Source organism: Scyliorhinus torazame, chromosome 7 (assembly GCF_047496885.1).
Source record: "Scyliorhinus torazame isolate Kashiwa2021f chromosome 7, sScyTor2.1, whole genome shotgun sequence".
NCBI classification, from domain to species: Eukaryota; Metazoa; Chordata; class Chondrichthyes; order Carcharhiniformes; family Scyliorhinidae; genus Scyliorhinus; species Scyliorhinus torazame.
Genome location: NC_092713.1, coordinates 9,807,418 through 9,823,844, shown reverse-complemented (window position 1 = coordinate 9,823,844; position 16,427 = coordinate 9,807,418). Strand labels below are relative to the sequence as shown.

Below are 16,427 nucleotides of genomic sequence, written 5' to 3'. Positions count from 1 at the left end.
TTCAGTAACAGTGGAGAGGGAGCATACACACAGGATTCAGTAACAGTGGAGAGAGAGCAGACACTGGATTCAGTAACAGTGGAGAGGGAGCAGACACTGATTTCAGTCATAGTGGAGAGAGAGCAGGCACTGGTTTCAGTAACAGTGGACAGGGAGCAGACACTGGATTCAGTAACAGTGGAGAGAGAGCAGACACACTGGTTTCATTGACAGTGGAGAGAGCAGACACTGGTTTCAGGAACAGTGAAGAGAGAGCAGACAGACTGGTTTCAGTAACAGTGGAGGGAGAGCAGCCACTGGATTCAGTAACAGTGGAGAGAGAGCAGACACACTGGATTCAGTAACAATGGAGAGAGTGCCGACACTAGATCCAGTAACAGTGAAGAGAGGGCAGACACTGGTTTCAGTAACAGTGGAGAGCGGGCAGACACTGGTTTCAGTGACAGTGGAGTGACAGTAGACACTGGTTTCAGTAACAGTGGAGAGAGAGCAGACACTGGTTTCAGTAACAGTGGAGAGAGAGCAGACATTGGTTTCAGGAACAGTGGAGAGAGAACAGACACACTGGATTCAGTAACAGTTGAGAGAGAGGGCAGACACTGGTTTCAGTAACAGTGGAAAGAGAACAGACACTAGATTCCGTAACAGTGGTGAGAGAGCAGACACTGGTTTCATTGATAGTGGAGGGGGTGCAGACACTGGTTTCAGTGACAGTGGAGAGAGAGCAGATACTGGATTCAGTAACAGTGGGGAGAGAGCAGACACACTGGATTCTGTAACAATGGAGAGAGAGCAGATACTGGATTCAGTAACAGTGGAGAGGGAGCAGATACTGGATTCAGTAACAGTGGAGAGGGAGCAGACACTGGTTTCAGTAACTGTGGAGAGAGAGAGCAGACACTGGTTTCAGTAACAGTGGAGAGGGAGCAGACACTCGATTCAGTAACAGTGGAGTGAGAGTAGACACTGGTTTCAGTAACACTGGAGAGAGCAGACACTGGATTCAGTAACAGTGGTGAGAGAGCAGACACACTGGTTTCAGTGACAGTGGAGAGAGCAGACACTGGTTTCAGTAACTGTGGAGTGAGAAAGCAGACACAGGTTTCAGTAACAGTGGCGAGGGAGCAGACACTGATTTCAGTAACAGTGGAGAGGGAGCAGACACTGGTTTCAGTAACAGGGGAGAGAGCAGACACTGGATTCAGTAACAGTGGTGAGAGAGCAGACACTGGATTCTGTAACAATGGAGAGAGAGCAGATACTGGATTCAGTAACAGTGGAGAGGGAGCAGACACTGGTTTCAGTAACTGTGGAGAGAGAGAGCAGACACTGGTTTCAGTAACAGTGGAGAGGGAGCAGACACTCGATTCAGTAACAGTGGTGTGAGAGTAGACACTGGTTTCAGTAACAGTGGAGAGAGCAGACACTGGATTCAGTAACAGTGGTGTGAGAGTAGACACTGGTCTCAGTAACAGTGGAGAGAGAGCAGACACTGGTTTCAGTAACAGTGGAGAGAGAGCAGACACTGGTTTCAGTAACAGTGGAGAGGGAGCAGACACTGGATTCAGTAACAGTGGAGAGAGAGCAGACACTGGATTCAGTAACAGTGGAGAGAGAGCAGACACACTGGTTTCAGTGACAGTGGAGAGAGTAGACACACTGGTTTCAGTAACAGTGGAGAGGGAGCATACACACAGGATTCAGTAACAGTGGAGAGAGAGCAGACACTGGATTCAGTAACAGTGGAGAGGGAGCAGACACTGATTTCAGTCATAGTGGAGAGAGAGCAGGCACTGGTTTCAGTAACAGTGGACAGGGAGCAGACACTGGATTCAGTAACAGTGGAGAGAGAGCAGACACACTGGTTTCAGTGACAGTGGAGAGAGCAGACACACTGGTTTCAGTAACAGTGTAGAGGGAGCAGACACTGGTTTCAGTAACTGGAGAGAGAGAACAGACACTGGTTTCATTGACAGTGGAGAGAGCAGACACTGGTTTCAGGAACAGTGAAGAGAGAGCAGACAGACTGGTTTCAGTAACAGTGGAGGGAGAGCAGCCACTGGATTCAGTAACAGTGGAGAGAGAGCAGACACACTGGATTCAGTAACAATGGAGAGAGTGCCGACACTAGATCCAGTAACAGTGAAGAGAGGGCAGACACTGGTTTCAGTAACAGTGGAGAGCGGGCAGACACTGGTTTCAGTGACAGTGGAGTGAGAGTAGACACTGGTTTCAGTAACAGTGGAGAGAGAGCAGACACTGGTTTCAGTAACAGTGGAGAGAGAGCAGACATTGGTTTCAGGAACAGTGGAGAGAGAACAGACACACTGGATTCAGTAACAGTTGAGAGAGAGGGCAGACACTGGTTTCAGTAACAGTGGAAAGAGAACAGACACTAGATTCCGTAACAGTGGTGAGAGAGCAGACACTGGTTTCATTGATAGTGGAGGGGGTGCAGACACTGGTTTCAGTGACAGTGGAGAGAGAGCAGATACTGGATTCAGTAACAGTGGGGAGAGAGCAGACACACTGGATTCTGTAACAATGGAGAGAGAGCAGATACTGGATTCAGTAACAGTGGAGAGGGAGCAGACACTGGTTTCAGTAACTGTGGAGAGAGAGAGCAGACACTGGTTTCAGTAACAGTGGAGAGGGAGCAGACACTCGATTCAGTAACAGTGGAGTGAGAGTAGACACTGGTTTCAGTAACAGTGGAGAGAGCAGACACTGGATTCAGTAACAGTGGTGAGAGAGCAGACACTGGTTTCAGTAACAGTGGAGAGAGAGCAGACACTGGTTTCAGTAACTGTGGAGAGACAGAGCAGACACTGGTTTCAGTAACAGTGGAGAGGGAGCAGACACTGGATACAGTAACAGTGGAGAGAGAGCAGACACTGGATTCAGTAACAGTGGAGAGAGCAGACACACTGGTTTCAGTGACAGTGGAGAGAGCAGACACACTGGTTTCAGTAACAGTGGAGAGGGAGCATACACACAGGATTCAGTAACAGTGGAGAGGGAGCAGACACTGATTTCAGTCACAGTGGAGATAGAGCAGGCACTGGTTTCAGTAACAGTGGACAGGGAGCAGACACTGGATTCAGTAACAGTGGAGAGAGAGCAGACACACTGGTTTCAGTGACAGTGGAGAGAGCAGACACACTGGTTTCAGTAACAGTGTAGAGGGAGCAGACACTGGTTTCAGTAACTGGAGAGAGAGAGCAGACACTGCTTTCATTGACAGTGGAGAGAGCAGACAATGGTTTCAGGAACAGTGGAGAGAGAGCAGACAGACTGGTTTCAGTAACAGTGGAGGGAGAGCAGCCACTGGATTCAGTAACTGTGGAGAGAGAGCAGACACACTGGATTCAGTAACAATGGAGAGAGTGCCGACACTAGATCCAGTAACAGTGAAGAGAGGGCAGACACTGGTTTCAGTAACAGTGGAGAGCGGGCAGACACTGGTTTCAGTGACAGTGGAGTGAGAGTAGACACTGGTTTCAGTAACAGTGGAGAGAGAGCAGACACTGGTTTCAGTAACAGTGGAGAGAGAGCGGAAACTGGTTCAGTTACAGTGGAGGCAGAGCAGACACTGGATTCAGTAACAGTGGAGAGAGAGCAGACATTGGTTTCAGGAACAGTGGAGAGAGAACAGACACACTGGATTCAGTAACAGTGGAGAGAGAGGGCAGACACTGGTTTCAGTAACAGTGGAAAGAGAACAGACACTAGATTCCGTAACAGTGGTGAGAGAGCAGACACTGGTTTCATTGATAGTGGAGGGGGTGCAGACACTGGTTTCAGTGACAGTGGAGAGAGAGCAGACACTGGATTCAGTAACAGTGGGGAGAGAGCAGACACACTGGATTCAGTAACAATGGAGAGAGAGCAGACACTGGTTTCATTGACAGTGGAGAGAGCAGACAATGGTTTCAGGAACAGTGGAGAGAGAGCAGACAGACTGGTTTCAGTAACAGTGGAGGGAGAGCAGCCACTGGATTCAGTAACAGTGGAGCGAGAGCAGACACTGGTTTCAATAACAGTGGATGGAACAGACACATTGGATTCAGTAACAGTGGAGAGAAAGCAGGCACTGGATTCAGTAACAGTGGAGAGAGAGCAGACACTGGATTCAGAAACAGTGGAGAGAGAGCAGACACTGGTTTCAGTAACAGTGTAGAGAGAGCAGACACAGTGGATTCAGTTACAGTGGAGAGCAGATACTGGATTCAGTAACAGTGGAGAGTGAGCAGACACTGGTTTCAATAACAGTGGATGGAGCAGACACACTGGATTCAGTAACAGTGGAGAGAGAGCAGACACTGGATTCAATAACAGTGGAGAGAGAGCAGGCACTGGATTCAGTAACAGTGGAGAGAGAGCAGACACTGGATTCAGTATCAGTGGAGAGAGAGCAGACACTGGCTTCAGTAACAGTGGAGAGAGAGCAGACACTGGTTTCAGTAACAGTGGAGAGAGAGCAGACAGTGGTTTCAGTAAGAGTGGGGAGAGAGCAGACACTAGATTCAGTGACAGTGGAGAAAGAGCAGGCACACTGGTTTCAGTAAAAGTGGAGAGAGAGCAGACACTCGATTCAGTAACAGTGGAGAGAGAGCAGGCACGCTGGTTTCAGTAACAGTGGAGAGAGAGCAGACACACTGGATTCAGTAACAATGGAGAGAGTGCCGACACTAGATCCAGTAACAGTGAAGAGAGGGCAGACACTGGTTTCAGCAACAGTGGAGAGCGGGCAGACACTGGTTTCAGTGACAGTGGATAGAGAGCAGACACTGGCTTCAGTAACAGTGGAGAGAGAGCAGACACTGGTTTCAGTAACAGTGGAGAGAGAGCAGACAGTGGTTTCAGTAAGAGTGGGGAGAGAGCAGACACTGGATTCAGTGACAGTGGAGAAAGAGCAGGCACACTGGTTTCAGTAACAGTGGAGAGAGAGAGCAGACACTCGATTCAGTAACAGTGGAGAGAGAGCAGGCACGCTGGCTTCAGTAATAGTGGAGAGAGAGCAGACACACTGGATTCAGTAACAATGGAGAGAGTGCCGACACTAGATCCAGTAACAGTGAAGAGAGGGCTGACACTGGTTTCAGTAACAGTGGAGAGCGGGCAGACACTGGTTTCAGTGACAGTGGAGTGAGAGTAGACACTGGTTTCAGTAACAGTGGAGAGAGAGGGCAGACACTGGTTTCAGTAACAGTGGAGAGAGAGCAGACACTAGATTCCGTAACAGTGGTGAGAGAGCAGACACTGGTTTCAGTGACAGTGGAGGGGGTGCAGACACTGGTTTCAGTGACAGTGGAGAGAGAGCAGACACTGGATTCAGTAACAGTGGGGAGAGAGCAGATACACTGGATTCAGTAACAATGGAGAGAGAGCAGACACTGGTTTCATTGACAGTGGAGAGAGCAGACAATGGTTTCAGGAACAGTGGAACGAGAGCAGACACTGGTTTCAGTAACAGTGTAGAGAGAGCAGACACAGTGGATTCAGTAACATTGGAGAGAGTGCAGATACTGGATTCAGTAACAGTGGAGAGAGGGCTGACACTGGTTTCAGTAACAGTGGAGAGCGGGCAGACACTGGTTTCAGTGACAGTGGAGTGAGAGTAGACACTGGTTTCAGTAACAGTGGAGAGAGAGGGCAGACACTGGTTTCAGTAACAGTGGAGAGAGAGCAGACACTAGATTCTGTAACAGTGGTGAGAGAGCAGACACTGGTTTCAGTGACAGTGGAGGGGGTGCAGACACTGGTTTCAGTAACTGTGGAGAGAGAGAGCAGACGCTGGTTTCAGTAACAGTGGAGAGGGAGCAGACACTGGATTCAGTAACAGTGGAGTCAGAGCAGACACACTGGTTTCAGTGACAGTGGAGAGAGCAGACACACTGGTTTCAGTAACAGTGGAGAGGGAGCATACACACAGGATTCAGTAACAGTGGAGATAGAGCAGACACTTCATTCAGTAACAGTGGTGAGAGAGCAGACACTGGATTCAGTAACAGTGGAGAGGGAGCAGACACTGATTTCAGTCACAGTGGAGATAGAGCAGGCACTGGTTTCAGTAACAGTGGAGAGGGAGCAGACACTGGATTCAGTAACAGTGGAGAGAGAGCAGACACACTGGTTTCAGTGACAGAGGAGAGAGCAGACACACTGGTTTCAGTAACAGTGGAGAGGGAGCAGACACTGGTTTCAGTAACTGGAGAGAGAGAGCAGGCCCTGGTTTCAGTAAAAGTGGAGAGGGAGCAGACACTGTATTCAGTAACAGTGGAGAGAGCACACACTAGTGCCGCAGTTGAATCAGCTAGGTCTGATTCAGATCAGGAAACTGTAGAGCATTAGCGAGTGATGTCAAAGATGCAGTGGTAGACGTCGAATTACAGGGGGAGCAAAGTTTAAAAGTGTCGAGCAAGGTACGGGGTTAAAAAGTTTATACTTCAATGCAAGGAGTATTATAAACAAGGTAGATGAATTAAAGGCACAGGTGGACACATGGCAGCAAGATGTTGTTGCTGTAACGGAAACCTGGCTAAAGGGGGGACAAAATAGGCAGCTCAATATCCCTGGTTATAGAGTCTTCAGACATGATAGATTGGCAGATAAAGAAGAAAGGGGATTAGCACTAATGGTTAAAGAATCAATTCCAGTTGTGAGAAGGGATGATATACGAAATGGGTCGACAAATGATGCTTTATGGGTTTAGCGTGGGAAACAAAAGGGACAGTCACACTCTTGAGAGTATACTGCAGAGCCTCCAATAGTGAAAGGGAGATAGAAGAGCAAATATGTGGGCAGATTTCTGCCTGTAAGAATAAGAGGACAATAATAGTCGGAGACTTTAACTACCTCAATATCACCTGGGAATGAAACAATATCAGGAATTGCATCAGGGGGAAAACCCGTGCAGTGTGTCCAGGAAATGTTTTTAACCAATTAGTGACAAAGGCAACGAGAGGAGATGCAATTCTCGATCTAGTCTTGGGGAACGAAGAAGGCAAGTGCGTGAAGGGACAGCACCATGTCGGGGATAGTGATCACAATTCAGTTAGATCCAGTATTACCATGGAAACGGACAGAGATGAGGCAGGAGTAAAAGTTTTGAACTGGGGGAAGGCAAATTTAGCAGGAATGAGAAGGGTCTTGGTTGAGGTGGGCTAGCCAGCGTTGCTAGAGGACAAATCTGCGGAAAACCAGTGGGAAGCACGGCAAGGAGAGATCCTAAATGTACAAAGCAGACATGTCCCCTCCAAAAATAATAGTGGTACTGCCAAATCTAGACCTCCCTGGTTGTCTGGAGGAATACAGGGGAAGATCAAACAAAAAGAAAGCGGACAATCGGCACAAAGAACTAAGCACTGTAGATAGACTAGACAAGTAGAGGAAGTGCAGGGACGAAGTAAAAAAGGAACTAAGGAAATCAAAGAGAGGCCATGAAAAAAAGATGAGCAAATAAAGTTAAAGGAAACCCAAAGTTTTACCAATATATTAATGGTGAACGATTACCATTAAGGGAATGTGTGTGTGGATGCAGAGGGTGTGGGAAGGGTTTTAAATGAATATTTTGTCTCCGTGTTTACAAAGGAAAGGGATGATGCAGATATCGTAGTCCAGGAGGAACACCGTGAGAGATTGGACGGGATAATCATAGAGAGGGGAAGGGGTGGAATCCTTGAAAGTTGATACCTTGCCAGGGCCAGATGGGTTGTTTCCGACGGTACTGAAGGATGTCAGGGAGGAGATAGCAGCTGCTCTGAGGCTGATTTTCCAATCCTCACTAGACACAGGAGAGGTATCGGAGGATTATAGAAATGCAAATGTGGTCCCATTGTTTAAAAAGGGATCGAAGGAAATTCCAAACAATTATAGGCCAGTGAGTATTATGTCGGTGTTGTGAAAATTACTAGAATCAGTCCTGAGAGGTAGGATTAACTGTCACATAGAAAGGCATGGGCTAGTCAGGGAAAGTCAGCTTGGATTTGTTAATGGAAGGTCTTGCCTCACAAATTTGATTGCATTCTTTGAGGAAGTGACAAGAAGGGTTGATGAAGGTAGTGCAGTGGATGTGGTGTACATGGATTTTAGCAGGGTGTTTGACAAGGTCCCAAATGGCAAATTGGTCAAAAGGTCAAAGCCCAGGGGACACAGGGCATTTGGCAAACTGGATAAAAAGTTGGCGTAGTAACAGGAAACAAAGGATAATTGTCGATGGCTGCCCTTGCGAATGGAAAGTTGTAAGTGGTGTTCCACAGGGCTCGGTGTTGGGACCCTGACTGTTTGTGTTATATATTAACAATTTGGATGTGAAAGTGGGGGACTTATTGGGAAATTTGCAGACGACAGAAAGATTGGCCAAGTGGTGGACAGTCTCGAGGATAGCTGTAATCTCCAGAATGATATAGATGAGATGGTGGAGTGGGCAATAAAAGTGGCAGATGGAATTTAACCATGAGAAGTGTGAGGTCATGGATTTAGGGAAGTCAAACATTTATCGGGAGTACACAATCAATGGGAATATACTAAAGGGGTAGATGAAGTGAGAGATCTTGGCGTACAGGGACACAGGTCCTTAAAGGCAGCAGTTCACGTAGACAAGATTGTTAAGAAAGCATACGGAATTGGCAGAGGTGTAGAATATAAACGGAAGGATGCAATGTTGGAATTGTATAAAACACTGTTGAGGCCACAACTGGCCGTATTGTCTGCAGTTCCGGTCACCACATTACAGGAAGGACGTTATTGCTCCGGAGAGAGTGCAGAGGAGGTTTACAAGAATGTTGCCAGGGCTGGAAAAGTGCAGCTACCAGGAGAGATTGGGAAGGTTGGGGTTATTTTCCTTGGAACAGAAAAGGCTGAGGGGGTGATTAATTGAGATGTAGAAAATTATGAGGGGAAGAGATAGAGTGGACAGGATAAAATTGTTCCCCTTGGTGGAGAATTCGGGACCCAGGGGACACAGATTCATGATAAGTGGCAGAAGGGGTAGAGGGGACATGAGGAAGAACTTTTTTACGCAGAGGGTAGCGGGAGTCCGGAAATCGCTGCCTGAGTTGGTGGTGGAGGCAGAAACCCTAAACTCTTTAAAAAGTACCGGGATCTGCACCTTCAGTGTAAGCTGCAGAGCTATGGAGCGGGTGTGGGAAGGTGGCATTAGAAAGGGCTCCTGGGTGTACACGGGCTGGCATGGTCAAGTTGGGCTGAATGGCCTCTCTCTCTGTGCTGTAACGTTTCTATGATTCTATGGTTTCAGTAACAGCACTAAGAGAGCCTGTGATTTGCACCATTCGAAAGGACACTGACCAGTTTTAGTAGTAAAGACGTTTGAATAAACAGGTATTTCGTTTACACACACGCAGCTGAAATGGATAAACAACCCCGTGATATATTTCAATATGATTTTACTGAGTGAGTGATACACCCAAGACCTTCCTTATGAAATAAAAGCAGAATGAGACAGTCAGATCTGAACACATTTACAAAGGAGACCCAAATACTGTAAACAGGAATTTGAATGTGAATCCCAGCTCCCCGGATAAAACTCACTGCCCTGCCTCTCTTTAACTCTAAATTGCCACCGAGGTCCCATCTCTCTCCCAATTAACCTCACGGAAGCAAAACAAGATCTTTGGAAGTCTGGGTTCAATGTCACGAGCAGGAGATTCAGATCGAGGTTGGCAGTAATATCTCTCTCTCATTTAAAAAAAAATTTTTTTAAAATTAAAGTCTTCACAAAATATCAATAACAAAATTTAAAAGGAACCCAACAGAATTAAATACAAAACAAAACAAAACAACCCTGTGCCCCCCTCCCCCCTATACATAAATAATATATTAACACCCGCCGAAACACATAGCAAACATAGCAAATATATACACCCTCTCAGATCCCCCAGTATAGACAAACAAAAATAAAATAGAACACCCCCCCCCCCCCCCCCCCCCCTCTGGGTTGCTGCTGCTGCTGACCAATGTCTACCGATCTGCCAGGAAGTCCAAGAACGGTTGCCACCGCCTGAAGAACCCTTGCACCGATCCCCTTAAGGCAAATTTCACCCTCTCCAATTTAATAAACCCCGCCATATCACTGATCCAGGATTCCACGCTTGGGGGCCTCGCATCCTTCCACTGAAGAAGAATCCTTTGCCGGGCTACCAGGGACGCAAAGGCCAGAATACCGGCCTCCATCACCTCCTGCACTCCCGGCTCCTCTGCAACCCCAAATATTGTGGGCCCCCAGCCCGGTTTGACCCTGGATCTTACCACCCTCGACACTGTCCTCGCTACGCCCTTCCATAATTCCTCCAGCGCTGGGCATGCCCAGAACATATGGGTGAGGTTTGCTGGGCTCCCTGAGCACCTAACACACCTGTCCTCACCCCCAAAAAAACAGCTCATCCTTGTCCCGGTCATGTGTGCCCTGTGCAGCACCTTAAACTGTATGAGGCTGAGCCTCGCGCACAAAGAGGAAGAGTTCACCCTCCCTAGGGCATCTGCCCACATCCCCTCCTCAATCTCCTCCCCCAACTCCTCCTCCCACTTACCTTTCAGCACCTCCATCGAGGCCTCCTCCTCCTCCTGCATCACCTGGTATGTTGCCGAGATCTTCCCCACTCCAACCCACCCCCCCGAGAGCACCCTGTGCTGTACTGTGCGTGGCAGCAGCCGCGGGATTTCCACCACTTGCCGCCTGGCAAACGCCCTTACCTGTAGATACCTAAAGGCGTTTCCAGGGGGGGAGCCCGTACTTCTCCTCCAGCTCACCCAGGCTCGCGAACTTCCCGTCCACAAACAGGTCCCCCAACCTTCTTATCCCTGCCCTGTGCCACCCCGGAAACCCTCCATCTATTCTCCCTAGGACAAACCGGTGGTTCCCCCGTATCGGGATCCACACCGAGGCCCCACTTCCCCCCTATGCCGCCTCCATTGCCCCCAAATTTTGAGGGCAGCCGCGACCACCGGGCTCGTGGTATACCTCATTGGAGGGAGTGACAGCGGCGCCGTCGCCAGCGCCTCCAGACTCGTACCCACACAAGACTCCGTCTCCAGCCTCTTCCATGATACCTCTCTCTAATTCATGATTTCCCGGAGCAATTGTTCTGTTTCCTTTCTCTCGGATTCATTGCTTGGTGGATGCCACAAGTCAACCCTCGTTCTTTAACCCTTAAAGAGCCAAGTGGAACTGGAGTAAAATAAAAACAATGCCTAGCCCAAATCATTTCACTTTCTGTACTGAGCCAATTCATCAGAATCCTGATTCTCGAATAGATCTAATGTTGTAACGGTCTGAAAGGGTGTTCTTGAAAGGATTAAACATCACGTTATTGCTAATACGGTGTGTGAAATGCAATTTCAGATTTACAACTGCCATCTGTAAAAAGCAGTTATGTAGGTACCCAATGTATATAATCCACAGACACTCACACACTCACACTCACACACAGACCGACACACACACTCAGACTGACACACACACTCAGACTCACACACCCATTCACACACACACCTACTCACATACACACCCACTCACATAAACACACATTCAAACACATACACCGACGCGCACACACTCACACAAAGACACACAGGTACATACACACACTGACACACACACAAGGCACACACACACTGGCACACACACTGGCACACACACATACAGAAACACACTGCAACACACACACTGATAAGCAGTCACTGACACAGACACAGTCACACACAGACACACACACACAGACACACACAGCGACACAGACACAAACTGACACACGCACAGACACACACACACAGACAACCCACGTACACACAGAGACACACTCACAGACACACAGACAGACACACACATGCACACGTGGACACACCCACACGCACCATACACACAGGCACACAGACACATGCATGCACACACACACAGACACACACAGAGACACACAGACACACATGTACACACAGACACAGACATGCACACACGGACACACACAAACATATACACACAGACACACACAAGCACACACTGACACACACAGACACACACGCACATACACACAGACACGCATACACACAGGCACACACACACACACAGGCACACACTGACACACACATACACATACACACACATACACACAGACACACACAAACACACACTGACACACACAGACACACACGCACATACACACAGACACGCATACACACAAACACACACTGACACACACACACACAGACACACACACAAACACACACTGACACACCCACACACAGACACACACACACATACACACAGACACGCATACACATAGACACACGCACACATACAGAGACACACAGACACAGACAGCCTGTACAGTGTAGCCCTCTGTGATAACGCGGAAATTTGATCACTTGCAGCACGTATTCACATTAATGAAACCAGTGCCACAACATCTGGAACATCTGCCCGCAGCTAACACGCTCGTGTAAATAGGCAGCGCCTGGCTTTAGAAGTTCCCCTCCAGAAAAAAGTTGTAAAACAACGTCAACTTTATGGAGGCGTCATTCACCTTGAAGCTATGCTGGAAGTTGCAGGATGGGGAGTGAGAGAGACAGAGAGACACATAGAGAGAGAGAGACAGAGACAGAGAGAGACAGAGAGAGAGAGAGAGATCGTCAGAGAGACAGAGGGAGACAGAGACAGAGAGAGGGAGACAGAGTGAGAGAGACAGAGACACAGAGAGAGACAGAGGGAGAGACAGAGGGAGACAGAGAGAGAGAGATAGTCAGAGAGACAGAGACAGAGAGAGGGAGACAGAGTGAGAGAGACAGAGACACAGAGAGAGACACAGACAGAGAGAGTCACAGAGACAGAGAGAGAGAGAGACAGAGACAGAGACAGAGACAGACAGAGAGAGACAGAGACAGAGTGGGACAAAGACAGAGACAGAGAGAGAGACAGACAGAGACAGAGAGGCACATAGAGAGAGAGAGACAGAGCTCTGTGAGATTCCTCCAGCACACTGGGGGTTCCTCTCTGAGGTTTGATGCAGGCGCTGCTGAACGTTGTGAGCACAGACCACTGCCATTCTGTGTAACCATAAAAGCTTATTTGGGTTTAAAACAATTCATGCCCAAGCTCACATCAGGCACTTTCTAATACTGCCCCTGCTGTACCTGCGTTTAGCTTTGCTGGGTCTGAGAAATATGTCCACAGCCGGTAAAGTATTCAGTGCCTGGTTTATTTTAACATATTTGAGACAAAGCCCATTAGCCCACACAACAATTCAAATAGCCCAGGGTGGCAGCTTAAATAACACAAAACGAGTCTGCAGCAGCCTGATGGGGTTAAAGAACCACCCATTCGGCCCGACAGGTCGATGCTAGTGCCTCTGCTCCACATCAGAGAACGGACATTGCAGAAGGGACTAGTCACCTGGCTTGGTGCTGCTGGCCCCCTCCTGGGCTGAGGTGTGTTTCTCAGCCCCAGGCGGGGGTTACCTGCCCCCAGTGGGCACTGGGAGGGGCAGGAGGGTGCCCCCCCCTCCGCAATATCTGTCCCTACCCCGGAGAGCGTGGGGAATCTCCAATCTGCCAAGTTAAACTCACTGGAAAGCAGCCAACAGCAGCTCTCTCTGCCCCCCACCCGCCGCACTCAACACAAACTCTCAGAGAATGTGGGGGTGGGGACTCTTTTCAAAATTCAAAATAAGCAGGCAACTTGGAAAATCTCAGCAGCTCAGCAATGCGAACCGATAGGACCCGACCCATCAGCACAGGACAGAGCAAGACCCCGCTGCAAGCCCCTCAAGCTCACTCACACCAGCACTGCTGCCTCTTTCCTACTCACGTTTTGGTGTTTGGAGAGGTGGATCCACTCCTTGTCCTTTGGCCTCCTAAATGCATTTGTATGCATTGGTCCAGGCAGCGAAATCCGCAGCGAAAACAGAATTCGACAGCAAGGCTGATTCATCTGCGATTGAGGAGCCGGCCCCAGAACCAGCACATTTAACACAGCGCCATGCGACAGGGATTCCCAAACTGCCCACCTCCTCCAGCCACAACCACACTCCTCTGTTACTGAGACACACTCCCTCTCTCCCAGAGATAGACACTCTCTCTCTCAGAGATAGACACACTCCCTCTCTCTCAGAGATAGACACACTCCCTCTCTCCCAGAGATAGACGCACTCTCTCTCTCAGAGATAGACACACTCCCTCTCTCCCAGAGATAGACACACTCCCTCTCTCCCAGAGATAGACACACACCCTCTCTCAGAGACAGACGCACTCCCTCTCTCAGAGATAGACACACTCCTTCTCTCCCAGGGATAGACACACTCTCTCTCTCTCTCTGAGACAGACACATTCCCCCTCTCTCAGAGACAGACACACTACCTCTCTCTCTCTCAGAGACAGACACGCTCCCTCTCTCAGAGATAGACACACTCTCTCTCTCTCAGAAAAAGACACACTCCCTCTCTCCCAGAGATAGACACACTCCCTCTCTCAGAGATAGACACACTCCCTCTCTCTCTCTCAGAGACAGGCACACTCCCTCTCTCAGAGACAGACGCACTCTCTCTCTCAGGGACAGACACACTCCCTCTCTCTCTCAGAGACAGTCACACTCTCGCTCTCTCAGAGATAGACACACTCCCTCTCTCACAGAGATAGACACGCTCTCTCTCTCCCTCAGGGACAGACACACTCCCTCTCTCAGCGACAGACACACTCCCTCTCTCTCAGATATAGACACACTCTCGCTCTCAGGGACAGACATACTCTCTGTCAGGGACTGACACACACCTTCTCTCACAGAGATAGACACACTCTCTCTCTCTCACTCAGGGACAGACACACTCCCTCTCCCAGATATAGACACACTCTCTCTCTCAGGGACAGACACACTCCCTCTCTCTCTCAGAGACAGACACACTCCCTCTCTCTCAGAGACAGACACACTCTCTCAGGGACAGACATTCTCTCTCTCTCAGGGACGGACACACTCCCTCTCTCTCAGGGATAGACACACTCTCTCTCTCTCAGGGACAGACACATTCTCTCTCTCTCAGGGACAGACACACTCTCTCTCTCAGGGACAGACACACTCTCTCTCTCTCAGGGACAGGCGCACTCTCTCTCAGGGACAGACACACTCTCTCTCTCTCAGGGACAGACACACTCTCTCTCTCTCTCAGGGATAGACACTCTCTCTCTCTCTCTCTCTCTCAGGGACAGACAGACTCTCAGAGAAAGACACTCTCTCTCAGGGACAGACACACTCGCTCTCTCTCTCAGGGGCAGACACACTCTCTCTCTCTCTCAGGGACAGACACACTTCCTCTCACTCAGGGAAAGACACACTCTCTCTCTCTCTCTGAGACAGACACATTCTCCCTCTCTCAGAGACAGACACACTACCTCTCTCTCTCTCAGAGACAGACACGCTCCCTCTCTCAGAGATAGACACACTCTCTCTCTCTCAGAAAAAGACACACTCCCTCTCTCCCAGAGATAGACACACTCCCTCTCTCAGAGATAGACACACTCCCTCTCTCCCAGAGATAGACACACTCCCTCTCTCTCTCTCAGAGACAGGCACACTCTCCCTCTCTCAGAGACAGACGCATTCTCTCTCTCAGGGACAGACACACTCCCTCTCTCTCTCAGAGACAGTCACACTCTCGCTCTCTCAGAGATAGACACACTCCCTCTCTCACAGAGATAGACACGCTCTCTCTCTCCCTCAGGGACAGACACACTCCCTCTCTCAGCGACAGACACACTCCCTCTCTCTCAGATATAGACACACTCTCTCTCTCAGGGACAGACATACTCTCTGTCAGGGACAGACACACTCCTTCTCTCACAGAGATAGACACACTCTCTCTCTCTCGCTCAGGGACAGACACACTCCCTCTCCCAGATATAGACACACTCTCTCTCTCAGGGACAGACACACTCCCTCTCTCTCTCAGAGACAGACACACTCCCTCTCTCTCAGAGACAGACACACTCTCTCAGGGACAGACATTCTCTCTCTCTCAGGGACGGACACACTCCCTCTCTCTCAGGGATAGACACACTCTCTCTCTCAGGGACAGACACACTCTCTCTCTCAGGGACAGACACACTCTCTCTCAGGGACAGGCGCACTCTCTCTCAGGGACAGACACACTCTCTCTCTCAGGGACAGACACACTCTCTCTCTCTCAGGGACAGGCGCACTCTCTCTCAGGGACAGGCGCACTCTCTCTCAGGGACAGACAGACTTTCTCTCTCTCTCTCTCAGGGACAGTCAAATTCTCTCTCTCAGGGACAGACACACTCTCTCTCTCTCTCTCCCAGGGACCGACACACTCCCTCTCTCTCAGGGACAGACACTCTCTCTCTCTCTCAGGGACCGACACACTCCCTCTCTCTCAGGGACAGACATACTCTCTCTCTCTCAGGGA

General features: G+C 49.3%; 1 protein-coding gene across 1 annotated transcript in view; it reads right to left on the bottom strand.

Moving 5' to 3' along the window:
* LOC140426022 (collagen alpha-1(XXIV) chain-like) overlaps positions 1-15,792 on the bottom strand; it is a 158,002-nt gene extending 142,210 nt beyond the window's left edge. The window contains exon 1 of the mRNA XM_072510302.1: positions 13,820-15,792. Coding sequence (XP_072366403.1) covers positions 13,820-13,875 — 56 coding nt within the window. The 5' untranslated portion in view covers positions 13,876-15,792. The remainder of the gene's footprint in view (positions 1-13,819) is intronic.
* Between the last annotated feature and the right edge of the window lie 635 nt (positions 15,793-16,427).